At 48.0% G+C, this 23,311-nt stretch overlaps 1 protein-coding gene across 11 annotated transcripts in view; it reads left to right on the forward strand.

Moving 5' to 3' along the window:
• Positions 1-20,385, forward strand: part of sox5 (SRY-box transcription factor 5) — a 398,924-nt gene extending 378,539 nt beyond the window's left edge. For all 11 annotated transcript variants that reach the window (XM_055652833.1, XM_055652831.1, XM_055652834.1 and 8 more), the window contains 4 exons: positions 1,189-1,303; positions 2,502-2,675; positions 16,264-16,480; positions 19,976-20,385. In XM_055652833.1, coding sequence (XP_055508808.1) covers positions 1,189-1,303; positions 2,502-2,675; positions 16,264-16,480; positions 19,976-20,294 — 825 coding nt within the window. In that variant the 3' untranslated portion in view covers positions 20,295-20,385. The remainder of the gene's footprint in view (positions 1-1,188; positions 1,304-2,501; positions 2,676-16,263; positions 16,481-19,975) is intronic.
• Positions 20,386-23,311: the final 2,926 nt, after the last annotated feature.

The following is a 23,311-nucleotide window of genomic DNA, read 5'->3' on the forward strand; positions in this document are numbered from 1 at the left end:
TTTCAGGGTGCTCCAGTTTCCTCCCACACTCCAAAGACGTGCAGGTGCGTAGGTTAAGTGGCACAGCAACATTGTAAAATTGGTCCTAGTGATAGTGCTAACGTACGGAATGACCACTGGTCTGCCTGGGCTCGATGGGTCAATGGGCTTGTTTCCACGCTGTATCTCTGAAGACTAACCATCTAAAGATTACCATCAAGATGTCCATAGGCTACAGATACAGGATAAAGAGTATATTGTTTAGTGGAAGATAAAGTCCGATTAAAGATAGTTCGAGGGTCTCTAATGAGGTAGATGGGATCACTCTCTAGTTGGTGAGAGGATGGTTCAGTTGCCTGATAGGAGCTGGGAGGAGACTGTCCCCGAATCTGGATTGTCGGGAGTGGATGAGAAAGTGGGATCAAGAATCAAGGTCGTCTAATGAGATTAATTCTTCAATGGACTCAAAACGCTGGCGTAACTCAGCGGGACAGGCAGCATCTCTGGAGCGAAGGAATGGGTGACGTTTCGGGTCGACACCCTTCTTCAGACTAGATATTCTTACAACTTCTTAGATTCAGGGACGTCAAAAGATTTTAATTGTCATTTGTACCCAAACAGAACAATGAAACCCATAACTATAGCAGCAATAACAGGTCCGAAAACACAGTCCTCAATACATAAGATACACAAACAAAAAAAGTTAAATACATTTTTTTTTAAACTTCGATGTTAGTCCATAACATAGAACTGGTGTGAAGATAGACACAAACTACTGGAGTAACTCAAAAAGGGTCAGGCAGCATCCCCGGAGAAAAGGAATATGTGATGTTTCAGGTTGAGACCTTTGACACCCATATCTTCGTCACCTATTTGTCATCTTTCCTTTTTCTCCAGAGATGCTGCCTGACCCGCTGAGTTACTCCGCCATTTTGTGTCCAACTTGGAGTAAACCAGTATCTGCAGTACTTTCCGACGCATAGAACTGGTGTCGGCATGGTGGGCCGAAGGGTCTGTTTCCGTCCATGCTGTTTCTCTAAACATCCTTCCTGCTTTCAGTCAAGTTGTCAGTTACTGAAAAACTGGAAGGAGAAGGAAATTCATTCTCAATGGAAGAACTTTACTTCTCAATAATCTAACCGAGAGCTCTCGGTTCTTAGATTCAGAGATGGCATCTTTTAGTTATGAGTGCTTGCTTCTAATTTACAGGTGCATGATAAAACATCACTGGAAAATCTCGCCCAACATCTGTCTGAGAAGAGACCAGAAGATGGCAAGTTTGGACATGCGATGGTGGACTTTAACCTAGCTGCAGAATCAGATGGTTAGTGGTCATATTTAAATGCATGCGTTTGTGGTTTTGTTCAAATTGAGGGTTTTAATCTGTCTTGAAAGATGCAGATTATCTGTGGCAGTCTTTCCGTCATGAATTTTGAAATAGAAAATATTTTTTTGTGAGGAATTTACCATGAGAGCGGCACGGCGGTAGGGTTGCTGCCTTACAGCGCCAGAGACCCGGGTTCGATCCTGACCACGGGTGCTTGTCTGTACGGAGTTTGTACGTTCTCCCCGTGACCGCGTGGGTTTTCTCCAGGATCTCCGGTTTCCTCCCACACTCCAAAGACGTACAGGTGTATCGGTTAACTGTCTTTTGGTTTAATTGTAAATTGTTCCTAGTGCGTGTAGGATAGTGTTAGTGTGCTTACACTCGGGATAGACTCGGCTTGTACTCGCTAGAATTTAGAAGATTGAGGGAGGGATCTTATAGAAACTTACAAAATTCTTAAGGGCTGGACAGGCTAGATGCAGGAAGATTGTTCCCGATGTTGGGGAAGTCCAGAACAAGGGGTCACAGTTTAAGGATAAAGGGGAAATCTTTTAGGTCTGAGATGAGAAAAAAAAAAATTTACACAGAGAGAGAGTGGTGAATCTCTGGAATTCTCTGCCACAGAATGTAGTTGAGGCCAGTTCATTGGCTATATTTAAGAGGGAGCTAGATGTGGCCCTTGTGGCTAAAGGGATCAGGGGGTATGGAGAGAAGGCAGGTACAGGATACTGAGTTGGATGATCAGCCATGATCATACTGAATGGCGGTGCAGGCTCGAAGGGCCGAATGGCCTACTCCTGCACCTATTTTCTATGTTTCTATGTGCTAGGATCGCAGATCGGCGCAGACTCAATGGGGCGAAGGGCCTGTTTCCGTGCTGTGTCTCTAAACTGTAAACTCTAAACAAGATTCCAGCATCTGCTAGTCACAAAATGCTGGAGTAACTCAGCATCTCTGGAGAAAAGATACAGGTTATGTTTTGGGTCGAGACCCTACTTCAGGGTGTCTCAGTCTCGAACCGAAACGTCACCTATTCCGTTTCTCCAGAGATGCTGCCCGACCCGCTGAGTTATTCCAGCCTTCTGTGTCTTATCTTCGGTGTGACTCAGCGTCTGCAGTTCCTCCCTGCGCATTGCAGCATCTGCGGTTCCATCGTGTCTCCATGTTGAGCTTCACCATTCCTTGTCGCCGGCAGGAAGCGCGGGAGTTTCGGAGCCCAGGATTTACCGGGAAGCAAGGGGCAGGAGCAGCAACGAGCCTCACATAAAGCGGCCGATGAACGCCTTCATGGTCTGGGCCAAGGACGAGAGGCGGAAGATTCTGCAGGCGTTCCCCGACATGCACAACTCCAACATCAGCAAGATCCTAGGTAAGCAAAACATTCACAAGTTGTAGAAGCAGCATCGGGCCATTCGGCCCATCATGTCTACCCCTCCATTCAATCATGGTCGATCTAACTTTCCCTCTCAACCCCATTCTACTACCCCTGTTTGAGTTGCTAGTTCAGGCCATGCTGCACCCATTTAACATGATCTGTACCAAACATCTTCCCAGTTCTGACAAAGCATCTCAGACCAGAAAATTCCCATCCCACAGATGCGGCCTAATCTGCTGAGAGTTTCATAAAGGTCATAAATTATAGGAGCAGAATTAGGCCATTCAGCCCATCAAGCCCACTCCGCCATTCAATCATGGCCCACCTATCTTTCCCTCTCAAACCCATTCTCCTCCCCATCACCCATACTATTGAAGAATCTGCTAATCTTTGCCTTAAAAATATCCATTGACTTGAACGAGACAGCTGTCTGTGGCAATGAATCCCACAGATTCACCACCCTCTGACTCAAGAACTACCTCCTCACCTCCTTCCTAAAGGTACTGAGGTTATTCTGAGGCTGTTGCCTCTGGTCCGAGACTCTCCCACTAGTGGAAACATCTTCCCCACATCCACTCTATCCAGGCCTTTCACTATTCGGTAAGTTTCAAAGAGGGTGTTACCCTTCATCTTTCTCAACTCGAGCGAATACAGGTCTGACCAGCACCTTCTGAAGCCTCAGCGTTACATCCCCTCTGAGAATGGCTGCCATCTTGGGTTGATTATCTTATTTCCTCCGCTAAATAAAAAGCACCGTTATTTACATCCTCACCAGGAAGCAGGACCGCGGTAACATCGCAAAGATCGCGACCGCTTGCGCTTAATAGATTGTAATTAAATACAAAGCTTAGCAGCGCTGAGCCTGAGCTTGAGTTGTCAGGTAGCAGAGTGTGTAGATGTGTTTAATTAATAAGTGAGTGGAAAAACAACACCGTTCCGAAGACAAAAGGCAGTCTGATAATATCCGTGCAATTCTTCCTGACAGCCTGACACATAACAACCATGTAATTCTTTTTGTGAGCTCCTTATTCTATGACTTTGCCAAATTACAAATTTTCAGTAAGAAATAGCCTGTCAAAATAGTGAAAACTTGCCCAGCAGCCAGAGAGCGGCTGGATAATGTTTCTTTTAATTATTTCGCTTGCTGTTTCAAAGGCCTGTTTTAAATCGGAGTTGGTGGCTCGTTGCTGTGGAGGGTGAAGGGGGGGGAGGGTACACTCTGGTGCTGGGGTGTGGAGTCACTTGTTTGAACATCATTTTCACGCGCAGAGCCTACAGATTACAATGGGTTTACTGCCGTGAGTGGCAGAACTTCTCCGCACTCTCTCTGTGAAAGGTGCCTTCCCTGCCTCTCTAATCTCTATCTCTTTCTCTATCTCTGTCTCAGTCCCTCTCTCTCTGTCTCTCTGTCTCTGTCCCTCTCTATCTGTCTCTCTGTCTCTCTCCCTCTCCCCCTCTCTCTATGTCATCTGTAGAAGTGTTTTTAAGAGACATTGGAGACAGGCCAGGTTTTCTCAGCCTCGTGAGGAAGCAGAATCATTGCTGACGGTCACTTCAATGCGGTTGGTCCACGACAGAGCGTTGGCAATATTAACGGCCAGGAAGTTGAAGCTCTCAACCATTTCCACTTTGGCACCATTGGTGCTGACTGGGGGCATGTGCTCCAACACATGTGCTTCCTGAAGTCGATAACTAGCTCCTTCGTCTTGCTGACATTGAGGGAGAGGTTGGTGTAAAGGGCCTGTCCCACATGGCCGTCATTTGCGCCTCATATACGCGTTATATGTAAAATAGGTCGACGCGTCATTACGCGCGATGTCGCGTCATCATGCCGTCTGGTGCGCGTGACGTCATTAGAATACCCTTCGGCGCGCGGCAACTCATAGTTACGCACAGTGACATAGCCATGCGTCACCACACGATACACGTGAGATGTCGGGACGCCAGCGTGCATCGCCAATGCGCCAGCGTGCGTACCCAATGCACCAGCGTGCGTACCCAATGCGCCAGCGTGCGTACCCAATGCGCCAACGTGCGTACCCAATGCGTCAGCGTGCGTACCCAATGCGCCAGCGTGCGTACCCAATGCGCCAGCGTGCGTACCCAATGCGCCAGCGTGCGTACCCAATGCGCCAGCGTGCGTACCCAATGCGCCAACGTGCGTACCCAATGCGCCAAATGCGTGCGTACCCAATGCGCCAGCGTGCGTACACAATGCGCCAGCGTGCGTACCCAATGCGCCAGCGTGCATACCCAATGCGTCAGCGTGCGTACCCAATGCGCCAGCGTGCGTACCCAATGCGCCAGCGTGCGTACCCAATGCGCCAGCGTGCATACCCAATGCGTCAGCGTGCATACCCAATGCGTCAGCGTGCGTACCCAATGCGATGCGTCAAGCCAGTGGCGCACGAGGATTTTGTGCAGCACTAAATCCTGGAGCGCCGCGCGATACCGCACTCCTCCACGCCTCTCCATGCACCCGTCCCGCGCTACCCACACGCTACCCGTGCGTCACAACGCGACAACCACATTCTTGGAGGTCGCGTAAATGGCGCGCAAATGACGGCCAAGTGGGACAGGCCCTTAAGGGTCCGAGGAAGCAATGGAGCATTTTCCACCAGTAACATTAGAGCACAATGAACTGGAGGCCATGTCACTAGAAGAACAATGAGAGACAAACCGGCTCATTGTGGAGAGCAGGGTTGACATTTCACTGGACTCCCGGGGTTTCCGCTGACATTTTAACAAGCTTCTAAGGATTTCTAAGTACACAAACAAAATCTCAGCTTCACACATAATTCTGCGATGGTTCTAGGCCAGATAAACACTTTTGATGTTCCACCATGTCTTTGAGCAGACAAAGATTACAGATCATTCAGAGATCGCACAAGAGTTAAAAAATTCAATGCTGAATTAATAATATTTCCATGTGGATTGACAATGCATTTGGAGACAGGCCACGCATTAGCTTGATGCATGCCTGCAAAATGGTCGTAAATGGGGATTACCATTTTGCGTAGAATGAATCTCATAAACCTCCACGTCTGCAGCCCTCTGGTAATTGCTTAAGGACCTGTTCCGCTTTCACAAGGTAATTCACAAATTCTCCCGAGTTTTCCCCTTGATTCAAACTCGCGGAATGTTCGTAACAAGTCCGTAGGAGTCCGTGGATATATCGTAGCGGCTCGTTATGCCAGCCGTGGGTACTCGTGGCATCAGGTGCGTCCGGACGTTTATTCCAGCCCGGTAAAAAATGTCCACGAGTAAAAAAGCGGACGGGATGAAAGAAATTGCAACTTTTTACTCGTGAGGAGGAATCGAAATACTCATGGGAATTCGTAGACGCGCTCGTAGGAGTTCATGAACATAGTTGTGGAAGGTCGTAGACTACCACGATTTTTTTTAGGTCCAATAAACTCGGCAGAGGTTTTGAATTAAATCGTGAAAGTGGGACGGGCCCTTTACTTGCTTACTGCCTATTATGCCTCCTGGCATGTAGGGCAGTAACAAAGGTCCTCCGCCCAGTGTGTTGATTCCTTCAGTTGCTCTTTCCATAACATATTTGTTTCACGAGACAGGGTTGTTAGCCCTGTGCTCAACCTCCAACCTGGAGGACCAGTGGATCACTCTTCGTCTCGCCTCTACCCTTCGACCTGTCCAGCACAGGAGACCCTAACAGGAGACGAATCTCCTGCTGGCATAGCTGAAAGTCACCGAAAAGTTGGCTTGCAGGTACAGCAGGCAGTGAAGAAAGCTAATGGAATATTGGCCTTCTTAACAAGAGGATTTCAGTATAGGAGTAGAAAGATTCTTCTGCAGTTGTATAGGGCTCTGGTAAGACCACATCTGGAGTATTGTGTACAGTTTTGGTCTCCTAATTTGAGGAAGGACATCCTTGTATTTGAGGCAGTGCAGCGTAGGTTCACGAGATTGATCCCTGGGATGGCGGGACTGTCATATGAGGAAAGATTGAAAAGAGGGGATCTTATAGAAACATATAAAATGATAAAAGGACTGGACAAGCTTGATGCAGGAAAAATGTTCCCAATGTTGGGGGAGTTCAGAACCAGGGACCACAGTCTTAGAATAAAAGGGAGGCCATTTAAGACTGAGGTGAGAAAAAACTTTTTCACCCAGAGAGTTGTGAATTTATGAAATTTCCTGCCACAGAGGGCAGTGGAGGCCAAATGACTGGATGGATTTAAGAGAGAGTTAGATAGAGTTCTAGGGGCTAGTGGAGTCAAGGGATATGGGGAGAAGGCAGGCATGGGTTATTGATTGGAGACAATCAGCCATGGTCACAATGAATGGTGGTGCTGGCTCGAAGGGCCGAATGGCCTCCTCCTGCACCTATTTTCTATGTTTCTATCTATGTTGCCCGCTCTAGGGCTCACTGAGACCACGACAAGTTTGCAAGGTTGTAATTAGTCTAGTTTATTTATTGTCACATGCACAGAGATACAGTGAGATGCTTGGTCCGCATCCCAGGGAGAACAAGCAGGTAGAGCCACTGCCTCACAGCGCCGGAGACCCAGGATTCGATCCTGACCTCTGGTGTTGGCTGTGCTCATGGAGTTTGCATGTTCTCCTTGTGACCGTGTGGGTTTCCTCTGGGCGCTCCAGGTTTCCTCCCACATCGGCATTGTCTTGTGACCTCCAAGTCCCTGAAAATAACGACCTTAGTCTAAGGAGATGTGCAACTACTTATCGTCTTCTTGCGTATGGCGTGCACAGCCTAAAGTTGTGACATCCAGACCAGGACAGCATCAGTTACGGGGTGGATGCCTTTGATGCCCCCAGGGAAAAGCCTCAGTGAGCAGTCATTCGCCATGTGTGGGATGGTCTGGTCTGGATGTCTACAGTCGCAAGCAGGGCTGTCTGTCATCCCCACTTACGTAGGTGATGGGCTGTTCTTGCGTGGAGGGTGCGGATTCTGTTCAGGGTTAGCCACGGCTTGCGATGGAGGTCAAAACCCGGTGGTTTCACTGTGGGGTCTATGATGGCCTTTCCGTTGTTGGTGTTGGCTCTGCGTCACTCAGTCTTGGAGTCAAGCAACTACTTATATAAGGCACTTTAAGACTCAGTGTCCAGGGGGCACTAGATCGATGAAGTAGGGGTCGGCCTGGCCCAGTGCGATTCCGTTGGCTCCTTCTACCGCTGCTCCTTGTGCTGTAATCTCTAGACCATCCCATCACCCAACATTGGGGAGCGGGCCTTCACACTGAGCTCTAGTATACTATCTCTGAATCACTTTATTTTCTGCTCAGATGCTCCTTGCAGGGGTACCTAGGTTGCCTACTGTAAATTGCCCCTAGTGTGCAGGATGTGAATCTGGGATAACATAGAACTAGTGTAAAAGTGATACACAAAATGCTGGAGTAACTCAGCGGGACAGGCAGCATCTCCGTAGAGAAGGAATGGGTGACGTTTCGTGTCAAGACCCTTTTTCAGACCCTGGTCTGACCCTTCATGGTCTGAAGAAGGCTCTTGGCCCGATATGTCACCCATTCCTTCTCTCCGGAGATGCTGCCTGTCTCGCTGAGTTACTCCAGCATTTTGAGTCTATCTTCGATTCAAACCTGCAACTGCAGTTCTTTCCTACACATTTAATATATAGGTGATTACTGATTGGCGCTGACTCGGTGGGCCGAAGGGCCTGTTTCCATGTTGTGTCTCCAAACAGCCTGAAGAAGGGTCCCGACCCGAAACGTTGCCTATTTCCTTCACTCCATAGATGTTGCCTCACCCGCTGAGTTTCTCCAGCATTTTTGTCTGCCATGGAAACATAGAAAATAGGTGCAGGAGTAGGCCATTCGGCCCTTCGAGCCTGCACTGCCATTCAATATGATCATGGCTGATCATCCAAAATCAGTGCCCCGTTCCGACTTTTCCGCCCATATCCCTTGATTTTCCCCCATATCCCATAAACAAAACTAAGCTAAACTAAACTTTTTCTTTTGGAAAGAAAGTCCGCGTTGGATCATTGGTTTGGTTCCTGTGTTATTTTGTGGGTGTGTGATGGGGTCCAACAAAGAGCTGACTGTTGTAACTCTGGCAGTGGGGATGGTAGGGCGGAGGTTGCTCTGTGTTTACAAGGTCTGGCCCTCATCAAACGAGATCGGCAGAGGCTCTGATCTCAATGAGGCCCGAGGGTGCTTCGACCAAGCATCCTATGAAGTCTAAGCACGAACACTGAGTGCTGCTCACAATGCCTCCAGGGAATTGCTTTGTGCCGCCCGCCCTCCATTCCTTTGGTCACATTCATAAGTTGCAGGAGCAGAGTTAGGCCATTCAGCCCATTGTCTACTACGCCATTCAATCATGGCCGACCTCTTTTAAGTCGAGGCTTAAAACTCATCTTTAGTCTCAACCCTTTCTTGACGTCCTCTGAGTGAGGGCTATATGTAGGTATTTATGTATGTATGTAATCTGTGAACCAATGTTGTGTAACGTTAGTACCTCCACCAATATAAAGCACTTTGGTCAACGAGAGGTGTTTTTTAAATGTGCTATAGAAATATAAGTGACTTGACTTGACTTGAGGGAGACTATCTCTCCCTCAACGCCATTCTCCTGCCTTCTCCCCATAAACTCTGACAATTCAAAATCTGTCCATCTCTGCCTTAAAAATACCCATTGGCAGCCTCTACAGCCTTCTGTAGCAATAAGTTCCACAGATTCATCTCCCTCTGACAAGAAATTCCTCCTCATCTCCTTTCTAAAGGGACGTCCGTTTATTCTATGGCCTCTGGTCCTAGACTCTTCCACTAGTGAGAAAATCCTCTCCACATCCACTCTATCCAGGCCTTTCACTATTCGGTAACTTTCAATGAGGTCACCCCTCATCCTTCTGATCTCCAGCGAGTAGAGGCCCGGTGCCGGCAAATGCTGCTCATACATTAACCCAATCATTCCTGAGCTCATTCTCGTAAACCTCCTCTGGACCCCATCCAATGCCAGCACATCCTTCCTCAGCTATGGAGCTAGTTGGACTCTGCCAGCTTTAATATTAATTTTTAGTTTTAGTTTCTGGGATACAGTATGAAAACAGGCCCTTCTGCCCACTGAGTCCACGCCGACTACACGAGTTCTATGTTATCCCACTTTCCCATCCACTCCCTACACACCAGGGGCATGCGTACAAGTTGGTACATGTCCTTGGAGGCATGCCAAATTTCTTTGGTCTCATGCAGAAACAACAAACTGCAGATGCCAGTTAAAACACAAAAGGACACAGGAGTAATGCGGCTGTCCCACTGTACGAGTTAATTCAAGAGTTCTCCCAAGTTTCCTCTGATTCAAACTCGGAGAATTACGGTAATAGCCGCTCGTAGGTGCTCGGGGCTCTCGTGGACATTTTTCAACATGTTGAAAAATCTTCATGAGTTCACGAGCTTACCGCGAGCGTTTCCCGAATACCTGCCGTTAGCGTTACGAGCCGCTAAGAGGCGTCCCGAGCTCCGACGTACCCGCTACGTACATTCTACGTGCTTACCACGAGTTTGATTTTTTTTTAAACTCGGGAGAGCTCTTGGAATAAACTCGTACAGTGGGACAGGGCCATAGCTCAGCAGGTCAACTAGCATCTCTGGAGAACATGGAAAGTTGAGGTTTCTGGTCGAGACTCTTCTGCAAACCGACTGAAGAAGCGTCTCAACGCAAAACTGAGGAGTTACTCCAGCACTTTATGTTCTTTGGTCTCTTGCCGCTTACTGCACTCCCAGTGAAGAACGTGTTGCTTACAGAGTGGGGAGAAAGCAATCCACGAGATCTTGCACAGATAATTTAATTTAGTTTAGTTTATTATTGTCACATGTACTGAGGTACAGTGAAAAGCTTTTTGCTGCATGCTGCCTAGTCAGTAAACAGACTGTACGTGATTACAATCGAGCCATCCACAGTGTACAGATACAGGATGAAGGGAATAACGTTTAATGCAGGATAAAGTCCAGTGAAGTCGATTAAAGATAGTCTGAGGGCCTCCAATGAGGTAGATGGTAGGTCAGGATGGTGATAGGATGCTTAATTTGCCTGATAACAGCTGGGAAGAAACTGTCCCTGAATCTGGAGGTGTGCGTTTTCACACTTCTGTACCTCTTGCCTGATGGGAGAGGGGAGAAAGAGGGAGTGACCGGGGTGAGACTCGTGGATGGAGTCAATGGAAGGGAGGTTGGCTTGCGTGATGGTCTGGACCATGTCCACAACTCTCTGCAATTTCTAGACTGTTCCTAATTGCCTGCATTTGGCCATGTCCCCCTAAACTTCCAATCCATATCACTCTCCAAATGTCTTTTGAAAGTCAGAATTCCATCCGCTTCCACCATTTCTCCTGGCAGCTCATTCCAGATATGGACCACCATCTGAGTGAAAAAGCTGCCTCTGACACCTCGCAAACCTCTCACCTGAAGCCGGTGCCCTCCAAATCCCTTGAAGCCGATTACACCTTGTCTCAAGGCAATGTCCTCTGCTTTCCACACATTTCTACCATGGGGGAAACGTTTCTTACTCTCTAACTAATCTATGCCTCATATATTTTTATAAACCTCTTAGGTTTCCCCTCTGCATCCCCTGATCCAAGAGATCAAAACTTTCTTAATTGCACTTCACGGAGTTATAGAGCTCCATGCCGACCAAGTTGGCAGTCTAGGCTACTCTCACTTGCCTGCATTTGGCCCATATTTCTCTAAACCCGATCCACATTCAGTTATTTTTGATAGTCACAATAGTATCTGTTTCTGCAGCTTCCACCGGCAGCTCCTCCAGATACGAACTACCCTCTAAATAAAGCTGCTGCCTAAGATCTCCTTCTGAAATCGTAGTTTTGTTTTGTTTAGAGATACAGCGTTTCAAGAGGCAGTTAGATTTAGCTCTTAGGGCTCAGGGAATCAAGGGATATGGGGGAAAAAGCCGAAACGGGGTACTGATTTTCGATGATCAGCCATGATCATATTGAATGGCGGTGCTGGCCTGAAGGGCCAAATGGCCTACTCCTGCATCTATTTTCTCTGTTACTATGTTGCCATGAACCCACCAAGTCCATGCCGACCAGCGATCACCCATACTCTAGATCTATGTATTCCCAGTTACACGCCCTACAAATTTAGTAGCAATTTACAGAAGGCAATTAATTAATAACTCGCACATCTTTGGAATGTGGGAGGAAACAGGAGCACTTGATAGAAACCCACGTGGTCACAGAGAGAACATGCAAACTCCGTACAGGCAGCACCCGTAGTCAGGAATGAACCCGGGTCTCTGGCGCTGTTGGGCAGCAACTCTACCGCTGCGCCACCGTGCCGTCCTTCTCTCTATAGGCCTCTAGTTTTCTCCTCGAACATTAGACACAAAAGTGCTGGAGTAATTCAGTGGGTCAGGCAGCATTTCTGGAGAATAAGGATGGGTGAGGGTTTAGGTCGGGGCCCTTCTTCAGACTGAAAATAGGGGGTGGGGGCAGAAGCGCTGGAGGTGAGGGAAGATCAGGACAAATCAGGGCCTCAGGCAGGGTGGTGCCCTGGTGCCCTGGCCCATTCCCAATCCGACCTCTCTGTCCTGGGTCTCCTCCATTGCCCGAGTGAGCAACACCGGAAATTGACGGAACAGCACCTCATATTCCGCCTGGGTTGCTTGCGTCCGGATGGCATGAACGTTGAATTCTCCCAGTTTTGCTAGCCCTTGCTGTCTCCTCCCCTTCCTTAACCCTCTAGCTGTCTCCTCCCATCCCCCCCGCCCTCGGGCTCCTCCTCCTCCCTTTTTCCTTCCTTCTCTCCCCCCCCACCCCCCATCAGTCTGAAGCAGGGTTTCGGCCCGAAACGTCGCCTATTTCCTTCGCTCCATAGATGCTGCTGCACCCGCTGAGTTTCTCCACCATTTTTGTGTACCTTTGGTGCCCTGGTTGTTGGCTGGGGAAGGTGTGATATTGAGATGGATATCTTTGCGGTGAACTGTGGAACTGGTTAAATGACTAGGGTGGAGGAAGGGAACAAGGGGGAGGGGGGAGGAGAGTGTAAGAGAAGTTACGTAGAATTAAATAATTCAAGTGTCGTACAACTGGTTTTAAGCTCCCGAGCAAAATCCTTTACCCCGGGAGAAAGATAGCGAGCGTTCACTTTATCCGCGGCCCCCCTGATCAAAAGATGCGTGAATAGGGCGGCACGGTGGTGCAGCGGTAGAGTTGCTGCATTACAGCGCCAGAGACCCAGGTTTGTCCCGACTATGGGCGCTGTCTGCACAGAGATTGGACGTTCTCCCCGTGACCTGCGAGGGTTTCCTCCAGGTTCTCTGGCTTCCTCCCACATTCTAAAGACGTACAGGTTTGTAGGTTAACTGAGGTCATAAGGTCATAAGTGATTGGAGTAGAATTAAGCCATTCGGCCCATCAAGACTACTCCGCCATTCAAGCATGGCTGATCTATCTCTCCCTCCTAACCTAATTCTCCTGCCTTCTCCCCATAATCTCAGACACCCGTACTAATCAAGAATCTATCTACCGTATCTCTGATATTGGCTTGGTATACATGTAAATTGCCCTCAGTGTGTGTAGGATAGTGTTAGTGTGCGAGCTTCACTGGTCAGTGCAGACTCGGTGGGCTAAAGGACCTGTTTCTGCGCTGTGTCGCTAAACTGAACGAAACACTGAGGTGCAGCGAAGTGCTCCGAGACCTCTCCCTGTCTTAGATTTTGTGGCAGCAGTGTGCAGGGTCTGGGATGCTGCGCCTTCGAAGGGGCGGTGGGGTTGGCGTGTGCCAGCAGCTCGGTGCCATGCTTGCGTCACGCCATGAGGCTTGGCTGGCAGCCGTCAACAGAGCAGCCTGCCGCTCGGAATCTGTTGATTGCACCCAGTGCACCACCTGCTCCCACCTCCTCAGTACAACGGCAGGGTGTCACCACTTCCTTCCAGCTCACCCTTGGCTGCCCTGGTGCCATGCTGGAGTCAGGATCGAGTGGCTAGCTAACCCTTCACAACTCCACGCCGACACATCCCAGTACCGCTCCCAACAGTAATTCCCACGCATGCCCACTGTATCATGAACTGAACCATATCGTAGAACATAGAAACTTGGAAAAATAGGTGCAGGAGTAGACCATTCTGCCCTTCGAGCCAGCACTGCCATTCAATATGATCATGGCTGATCATCGAAAATCACTACCCCGTTCCTGCTTTTTCCCCATATCCCTTGATTCCTTTGGCCTTAAGAGCTAAATATAACGCTCATTTGAAAACATCCAGTGAATTGCCCTCCACTGCCTTCTGTGGCAGGGAATTCCACAGATTGACAACACTCTGGGTGAAAAGGGGTCCAGCTTAAGGATAATATCCTTTAAAACCGAGATGAGAAGAACTTTTTTCACACAGAGAGTGGTGAATCTCTGGAACTCTCTGCCACAGAGGGTAGTTGAGGCCAGTTCATTGGCTATATTTAAGAGGGAGTTAGATGTGGCCCTTGTGGCTAAGGGGATCAGGGGGTATGGAGAGAAGGCAGGTACGGGATACTGAGTTAGATGATCAGCCATGATCATATTGAATGGCGGTGCAGGCTCGAAGGGCCGAATGGCCTACTCCTGCACCTAATTTCTATGTTTCTATGTTTCTATGAAAAGGTTTTTCCTCATCTCAGTCCTAAATGGTCCACCCCCCCTTATTCTTAAACTGTGACAAACTGGTTCTGGACTGCACCAACATCGGAAACATTTTTTCCTGCATCTAGCCTGCCCAATCCTTTAAGACAGGGGTCGGCAATCTTCTGTCAAGGGGCCAGGACATGTGTCTGTGAGCGGATGGCGGGCCATAATTACCACGTGTACACGTGGATCCTGCACCCATCCCGCCCCGGATGGCCGGCATCAAATCACGTGTTCACATAGATCCCGCCCCTTCGAGGAAGCCACCCGGAGTACTGAGCTCAACTATCCTACTCACTCGTCCCTGGCCTACTGACAACCCCGATCCCGACAGCAAAGCCCAGACACAGAAGGTGCGCGGACGTGCCGGCGGCTTTGCGCAGGGTGCGGTACAACAGATCACCTTCCAGGTACCGGAGATGACGGAAGTCTGTGGGCCGGGATGATTTCGGGGCCGACCCCTGCTTGAAGAATTTTATATCTTTCCATCTCATCTCCTCTCATCCTTCTAAATGCCAGTAAATACAAGCCCAGTCGACCCATTTTTTTTATCATATGTCATCATCCTACCACCAACCAGAGAACAGTCCTGAGCTGCCATCTACATCATTGAAGACCCGCAAAATATATTTGATCGGACTTTATTGGACTTTATCTTGCACTAAACGTTATTCCCTCTATCCTGTTTCTGTACACTGTGGATGGCTCGATCGTAATCATGTATTGTCTTTCCGCTGACTGGTTAGCACGCAACAAAAGCTTTTCACTGTATTTGGTACACCTGATGCTAAACTAAAGTGAAGTAAGCTAGTGCATAAGCAAACTTTGTCGAGCATCCTTAGTCGTGCAAAGTCCATAATGGTTTGATGCTGGGTTAGGGTTGTGCTTCGGGTTGTGCAGGGTGGTTCAAGAATCTGCTGGACGATAGGAGGAACCTGGAGGTCACGGCTGGCAGGCTAATCCCTTCACCCTTGGAGAGAAGGGTTGTGGTCACCTCCTTTACCCCCACCCTGTCCCTTAGACGACAGGCCAATCCCACCACATCTGACCACGAGATGGGCCAATCCCACCACACCTGACCATGAGATGGGCCAATCCCAACACACCTGACCATGAGATGGGCCAATCCCTTCACACCTAATGATAGGAATGGGCCAATCCCACCACACCAGACCACGAGATGGGCCAATCCCAGCACACCTGACCATGAGATGGGCCAATCCCTTCACACCTAATGATAGGAATGGGCCAATCCCAACACACCTGACCATGAGATGGGCCAATCCCAACACACCAGACCACGAGATGGGCCAATCCCAACACACCTGACCATGACATGGGCCAATCCCAACACACCTGACCATGACATGGGCCAATCCCAACACACCTGACCATGAGATGGGCCAATCCCACCACGCCTGACCATGAGATGGGCCAATCCCAACACACCTGACCATGAGATGGGCCAATCCCAACACACCTGACCATGAGATGGGCCAATCCCAACACACCTGACCATGAGATGGGCCAATCCCAACACACGTGACCATGAGATGGGCCAATCCCAACACACCTGACCATGACATGGGCCAATCCCAACACACCTGACCATGACATGAGCCAATCCCACCACACCTGACCATGTGGACAGGCCAATCCCTTCACACCTTTACAATCCTCTCAGTCACATGGGGGAGACTTGATAGAAGTATATAAAATGATAGGAGGCGTAGATAGGGTAGACATTCAAATCTTTTTTCGCCCAGAGTGGAATTGCCCAACACTAGAGGGCATAGTTAGAAGGTGAGAGGGGGAAAGTTTAATGGAGATGTGCGGAGCATGTTTTTTCGACAGAGAGTGGTGGGTGCCTGGTAACAAAAAGTGGCAAAGGTTAGAGGTGCCCAACGCCCACGGCTCTGTCTTTGCAGTGACCCACCAGTTCCAATGTCTTGCTCCTCTGCAGGCTCTCGTTGGAAGGGTATGACGAACCTGGAGAAGCAGCCGTACTACGAGGAGCAGGCCCGGCTCAGCAAGCAGCACCTGGAGAGATACCCCGACTACAAGTACAAACCGCGGCCAAAGCGCACCTGCGTGGTGGACGGCAAGAAGCTGCGGATCGGAGAATACAAAGCCCTGATGCGTAACCGGCGCCAGGAAATGCGACAGTTTTTCACTGTTGGGTAAGAAGGATCACTGCTCAATTCTTAGAACATTCTTCGGGCAGCACAGTGACGCAGCGACAGAGACCCGGCTACAATAAACAATAGACAATAGGTGCAGGAGTAGGCCATTCGGCCCTTCGAGCCAGCACCGCCATTCAATGTGATCATGGCTGATCGTCCCCAATCAGTACCCCGTTCTCCCCATATCCCCTGACTCCGCTATTTTTAAGAGCCCTATCTAGCTCTCTCTTGAAAGTATCCAGAGAACCTGCCTCCACCGCCCTCTGAGGCAGAGAATTCCACAGACTCACAACTCTTGTGAGAAAAAGTGTTTCCTCGTCTCCGTTCTAAATGGCTTACCCCTTATTCTTAAACTGTGGCCTCTGGTTCTGGACTTCCCCAACATCGGGAACATGTTTCCTGCCTCTAGCGTGTCCAAACCCTTAATAATCTTATATGTTTCAATAAGATCCCCTCCCACTCTTCTAAACGATACAGAACGCACAAGCCCAGCCGCTCCATTCTCTCAGCATATGATAGTCCTGCCATCCTGGGAACTAACCTTGTGAACCTACGCTGCACTCCCTCACTCCTGACCGTGGGTGCTTGTCTGCACAGTTTGTACGCTCTCCCCATGACCTGTGTGGGTTTTCTCTGAGATCTACGGTTTCCACCCACGTTCCAAAGACGTACAGGTTTGTAGGTTAATTGGCTTGGTATGTGTGTAAATTGTCCTTAGTGTGTGTAGGATGGTGTTAGTATGCGGGGATCGCTGATCAGTGCGGACTGTGGGCTGAAGGGCCTGTTTCTGTTCTGTATCTCCAAATTAAATGAAACATTGCAAAACAAGAACAGGCCCTTTGGTCCACAATGTATTTGTGAAAATATTTTTTTACCTTTGCAAGTCAAGTTTTAAAACACACATTGCTGCAAAAAATACCCTGTCTATACCAGACATTCAATCTCGGACTTGAGAATACCTCCACTGCCAATTGGGTCAAGAATTCCAGAGATTCACCAACCTCTTGCCAATTTATGGATGAGAAGGGTTGCGAGGGATATGAGCCAAATGTGGGTAGGTGGGACTGGCATTGGAGTTGGCATGGACAAGTTGGGCTGAAGGGCCATTGAGATTTTTTTTTACTTTTAGAGATACAGCACTGGCTGTGGGCTAGGTGATATGTTATGCAAACAGTGAAACTCAATCGAATGACAGTGAAACTAGTACGATGATTTGGGTGGGGGAGGGACAGAGAGAGAGGGTAGGCGAGGGTTACTTCAAGTTAGAGAAATCAATGTTCATATCGCTGGGGTGTAAGCTGCCCAAGCGGACTATGAAGTACTGTTCTTCCAATTTGCGTTTGGCCTCACTCTGACAATGGAGGAGGCCCAGGACAGAAAGGTCAGTGTGGGAATGGGAGGATAAAGGTATTCTTGAGATGTAAACTGTACCAATGGGAATTTGGCCCGGAAACAAAGAATGGATGTACTAGCCGAGGACAGGAAGAGGAAATTGGAGGTAATGGTGTCTCCAATCAGTCATTGCCTTTGTTCAAGTTGGTAGAAACTGTCCCTCTTGGAAATGGCTTTGTACCACAGAAGCTGAAGGCAGCGACAGCTCTTGGAGTGACTCACTGCAAGGACACTGCTGGCTAATTGAACTAAAGTGCTGCCAATGTTCACAATTAACCGAGACCCATCTGCCTTTCATGCTGTTTACATGACGGTATCATACACTGACCTTACACATTTCGTTTCATAATACAGATATTTACATCAGCGTACATCCCAATTGCTGGTGTACAAAATACAGATGGAGGCGATATGTTGGCTTGCGTTATAAATAATTGAGTTTTTGTCAACATTTTCGGAGGGAAGGAAGGGATTGGAACGTTTGGGCCAATTCATTATTTTGCTGGTACTGACAGCAACAAATTCTCCAGTGGATTCCTTCCGAGTTGTGCAGCACCATATTGAAGTTCTCCAATTTTCTAATTCAATTATCAATCGTAGCATATGGTTATGATCTGGAATCCATTACCCAGTAACAGATTCAGTCCTAAGTTTCGAAAAGGAAATTGAAAATGCACTTGGAAAGGAGAAATTTCAAGGGACTCGGGGGGGGGGAAAGAACCAAAAATGGGTCTGTCAACGAACGTGGGCGGAAGTTTAGGTGTAGGAAGGAACTGCAGGTGCTGGTTGACGCCGAAGATAGACAACAAGGTGGAGGAAAGTGGGCCGAATGGCCTGTTTCCACACTGTATCTCCAAACTAAAGTTAACCAGAATAAGAGGACGTAGATTTAGAATGGACACGAAGAGGAATCTCTTTAGCCAGAGGGTGGTGAATCTGTGGAATTCTTTGTCACAATGGAAGCGGCACGGTGGTGCAGTGGTAGAGTTGCGGCCTTGCAGCGCTAGAGACCCGGGTTCGATCCCCTGTATGAAGTTTGTACGTTCTCCCTGTGACAGCGTGGGTTTTCCCCAGGAGCTCTGGTTTCCTCCCACACTACAAAGACGTACAGGTTTGTATGTTAATTGGCGTTGGTGAAAGTTGTAAATTGTCCCGAGGTAATGGGATAGTGCAGCGTATGGAGATCGCTGGTCGGCGCAGACTCGGTGGTCCATAGGGCCTGTTTCTGTATCTCTAAACTACACTAAACTGAGATGGCTGTGTGTAAGCCAAGTCATTGGGTGGTTTTAATGACAGGTTCTTGATTAGTAAGGGGGGTCAAAGGTTACGAAGAGAAAGCAGGAGAATGGGGTTGAGAGGGGAAAATAGATTGGCCACGATTGAATGGCAGAGTAGACTTGATGGGCTGAATGGCCTAATTCTGCTCATATGTCTTATGGTCTTCATGTTCATAATTTCATGAGTGATAGAAGCAGAATTAGGCCAGTCTGCCCATCGAGTCTACTACTCCTCCATTCAATCATGGCTGATCTATCCCTCCCTCTCAACCCCAGTCTCCTGCCTTCTCCCCATAACCCCTGACACCCATACTAATCAAGAATCTATCCATCTCTGCCTTAAAAATATCCATTGACTTGGCCGCCTACAGCCGCCTGTGGCAATGAATTCCACAGATTCACCACCCGGGTCGTTCGGTGTTAAGATCTTCCTCGTGCTTCAATATCAGTGGAAGTTTAGTTTAGTTTAGAGATTCAGGCCTTTCAGATCACCGAGTCCACACCGACCCGCACATTAACACTGCTCTCCACACACTAGGGGCAATTTACAATGATACCAAACCAATAAGCGTACAAACCTGTACGTCTGGAGTGTGGGAGGAATCCAAAGATCTCAGAGATCTCAGAGAAAATGTCACGGGGAGAACGTACAAACTCTGTACAGACAGCACCCGTAGTCGGGATTGAACCAGGGTCTTCGGCGCTGTGTGGCAGTGACTCTACAGCTGCGCCACCGGTGAATGTTGAATGTTGATGTTGGAAGGGGTGGGGTTGGTTCCCTTAATCACGGTTTGTATGTGTGCTTGTGTATTGGTGTTGGCAGGCAGCAAGGCCAGATCCCCATTGCCACGGCGGGAGTGGTGTACCCTGGAGCCATGGGCATGGCGGGCATGCCCTCGCCCCGTCTCCCGTCCGAGCACTCGAGCATGTCCAGCAGCCCCGAGCCCAGCATGCCCGTCATCCAGAGCACTTACAGCCTCAAGTCGGAGGAGGGCCGCGGCCGGGAGGAGCTGCGTGTGGGGGCGGTGAACGGCGGCGGCGGCGGCGGCGTCTTTGACGAGTACGAGGACGAGGACGAGGACGACCCCGACGCCGACTACGGCAGCGAGGAGGAGAATCACGTGGCGTCCCACGCTGACTGAGCGGGCAAGGCCCGGCGGCGGCCAACACACAGTCAACGTCGGCCCGTCTCACGCACGCACGCACGCGCCAACAACACGGGGGGGGGGGGGGGGGGGGGGGAGCGCCTCATCCCACCAGAGCCAAGCACATGGTGACTCTCCGATACACTGACTGTTATTTAAAACTATTTAGTCTTAATAAACAAGATATAGTCAGAGCTCTACTGACTAATAGACATCGGCCTATGTACAGGCATGGAAAAAATGATAAGCTATGGGTAAACGATGCCAGTAACGTCAGCTGCTATTCCTAAGCACTGCGGTCTTACCCTTCTGAGCTTTGTCTAACCTGTCGTTCTAGAAGATTCTATAAAAGTCTCACTCAGGTACAAAGTGCCAACAAGTGGCTTGTGAATGTGTTTTGTTTATTTTGTGCCACAATAAAAGGTGTTTTTTTTTCTTTTCGTTTTGTTCTTGTTTTTTTGGATGGATTAAGGACAAACTAATGTTTTTTTTGTTGTTGCTCTCGTTACCTTTGTTTCAAAGGAATCTATTTTCTTGAATCTTGAGATACCCGTAGCGCCATCATTCGAGTACTTGTGTGTGTGTGTGTGTGTGTGTGTGTTTTTTTATTTCTTCTCGTTGCACACCATTTCAAAATGCAACTCCTAGTAAGTGCCAAAATGTGTAACTGTTTGGAATTAGTTCATGCATTTCCCTGCAGTCTTAAGCTAGGGATGTTGTTGGGTCTTTAGACAATCCTGGACATCTTGCCGCACCAGCAGCTGTAGGACATGATTGTGGCAGTTCTCAGGTGAAAGAGGGGAAAGCTGAAGGCGTGAGAAACTTTTTAATGATATGAATGCTGTGCTCGTGTGTGCACGAGCGTGTGTGTAAGCGTGTGTGCGCATGCATTCTGTGTGTGTGTATATGCGTGTGTGTGCGTGCGTGTGTATGTATGCACACGTGTGTACATTGTGTGTGTGTGCATTGTGTGTGTGCGCTCGCGTGCATTCTGCATGTGTATACACGTGTGTGTGTGCACGTGTGCATTCTGTGTGTGCGTACACATGTGTGCACACGTGTGCATTATATGCGTGTGTGCATTCTGTGTGTGCGTGTGTGCATTCTGTGTGTGCGTACACATGTGTGCCCATGTGTACATTCTGTGTTTGTGTATGTGTGCGCCTGTGTACAATCTGTGTGCGTTTCTGTGTGATTTGGTGAGTGAGAGATGGAAGGACAGCTGGAGATGGAGAGAGAGAGGGAGAGATAGAGAGGGAGGGTCTTATGGTACTTTATAGGCTGTCAGAGGTAGTGACAGCAAAGAGCGCGGATGTCCTCAATATCCCTCCCCAATCCCTTTGCCCTGAAGACTGTCGTCCCTTCTCCCACTTCCTCAGCAAGGCAATCACTCTTTTCACACTTGTTTTAAAATCCGAGATCGTAGCACTTATATATAAAATAAATTCCAACCAACATACGCTTAAGTCTAGGGGGGGGGGTTGCGAATGAATGAACTAACCCAGAAGCAAAGCCTGTATCTGACAACTTCGAGGGTGAACGCTGAGGTTAGCTTTTGCTTTTGCTTGTGAGATGGCGAGATACCTCCAGTGGATTTTTGGGTGTCTGAATTTCAACCCCGATCCATCCCGAAATACAATTTTGGATGTGAAATTAAAATGGCTTTGTTCTTATAGGTGGATTAGCTGGACATATACTGCATGTCAGTGTTTAATTTGTATTTTTTGACTGTATTTTTCAATTTTAACTGCCTCTTAATAGGGTACAATGATGTTCAGCTATTCCCCAGCTAGTAAGTTATGTATAATTTATTTTCTCCATTCTAACTAATTGATTCTCAATGCAGCATTCTGTAGCTGTAGATATTTAAGCCTGGTATTTTAGCTATAAAGTTTTTTCTTTTTATGTTCTTCAAGTCCTAGTGATGTCATGTTATGATGTGTATTCAGCAGGCGTGAAAATATTTCGACTGTTTGTTGGGACCGAAATGAGACCATTTTCTCATAATCTCATTTCTATTTAATTGTCATGGTCATTTAGAACTGATTCGCTAAAGCACTCTGTAACTGAAAAAGAAAGAAAAAAAAAAATCCAGAAAAAAAAACCCAAGTGTTTTATATCACTTTATGTAAAATGTGAAACCAGTTTTTCGTTTTATTTTTCCTTGACTTTGTGTGAACAAATTTCTGACTCTTGTGAGACTTGAAGTCCCACATAGATGGGCTCCTACACCAGTAATTCTTTGGCCCCCCCTGTTTATTTATGGACTCTGGACTGCAAGAGTACTTTGTTTTAGCTCCAGTAAGGTTTCACCATGACTTCATGGCTGAGAACTATTTCTGATTTACATCCCAATAATGAAAACTGTGTCAGAGATTTCCTTCCCTTATTTTTTTATTTTTCCCCCCGTTAATTTTTACCCCTTATTTTTGTTTCGTTCAGAGTTCTCATCTCACTGACATTTTGCATTCTGTAATTCCTAATCTCAGACTACTCAATTCTTATGATGCTGTACTGTTTTTTTTTTAAAAGAAAATGTATTTATTGGTCAAGAATGGCTCTAAAATTTATTAGACACAGATTGTGTTCAGGAAGACAATCAAATCGAGTGGAGCTCAAAACAAAGTAAACTGAATCTAACATCTCACTTGAAATTTAAAGAAAGATATGTAAATATAACATAGAATTATAGATTTATATTTTGTTCATAACACATAGTGTAATATAAGTTGTATATTTTCATGTTTTTTGTTTATGTTATCATTCATGCCACAATAAAAGCGAGAGTACTTGTACTCTGGAAAAATGGACACGTGTTAATGCTATCTGCTTCCGCGCTGTGCCTGAAATTGGAAGATTTCATGCACCGAGTCCACGCCGACCATTTGCACTAGTTCCATGTTATCCCACTTTCCCCTCCACTCCCTACACACTAGGGGGGGGGGCAATTTACGGAGGCTAACTAACCTACGCGGTCACAGTGAGAACGTGCAAACTCCGTACACACGGACAGC

This window comes from Leucoraja erinacea, chromosome 22, assembly GCF_028641065.1.
Source record: "Leucoraja erinacea ecotype New England chromosome 22, Leri_hhj_1, whole genome shotgun sequence".
NCBI lineage: Eukaryota > Metazoa > Chordata > Chondrichthyes > Rajiformes > Rajidae > Leucoraja > Leucoraja erinaceus.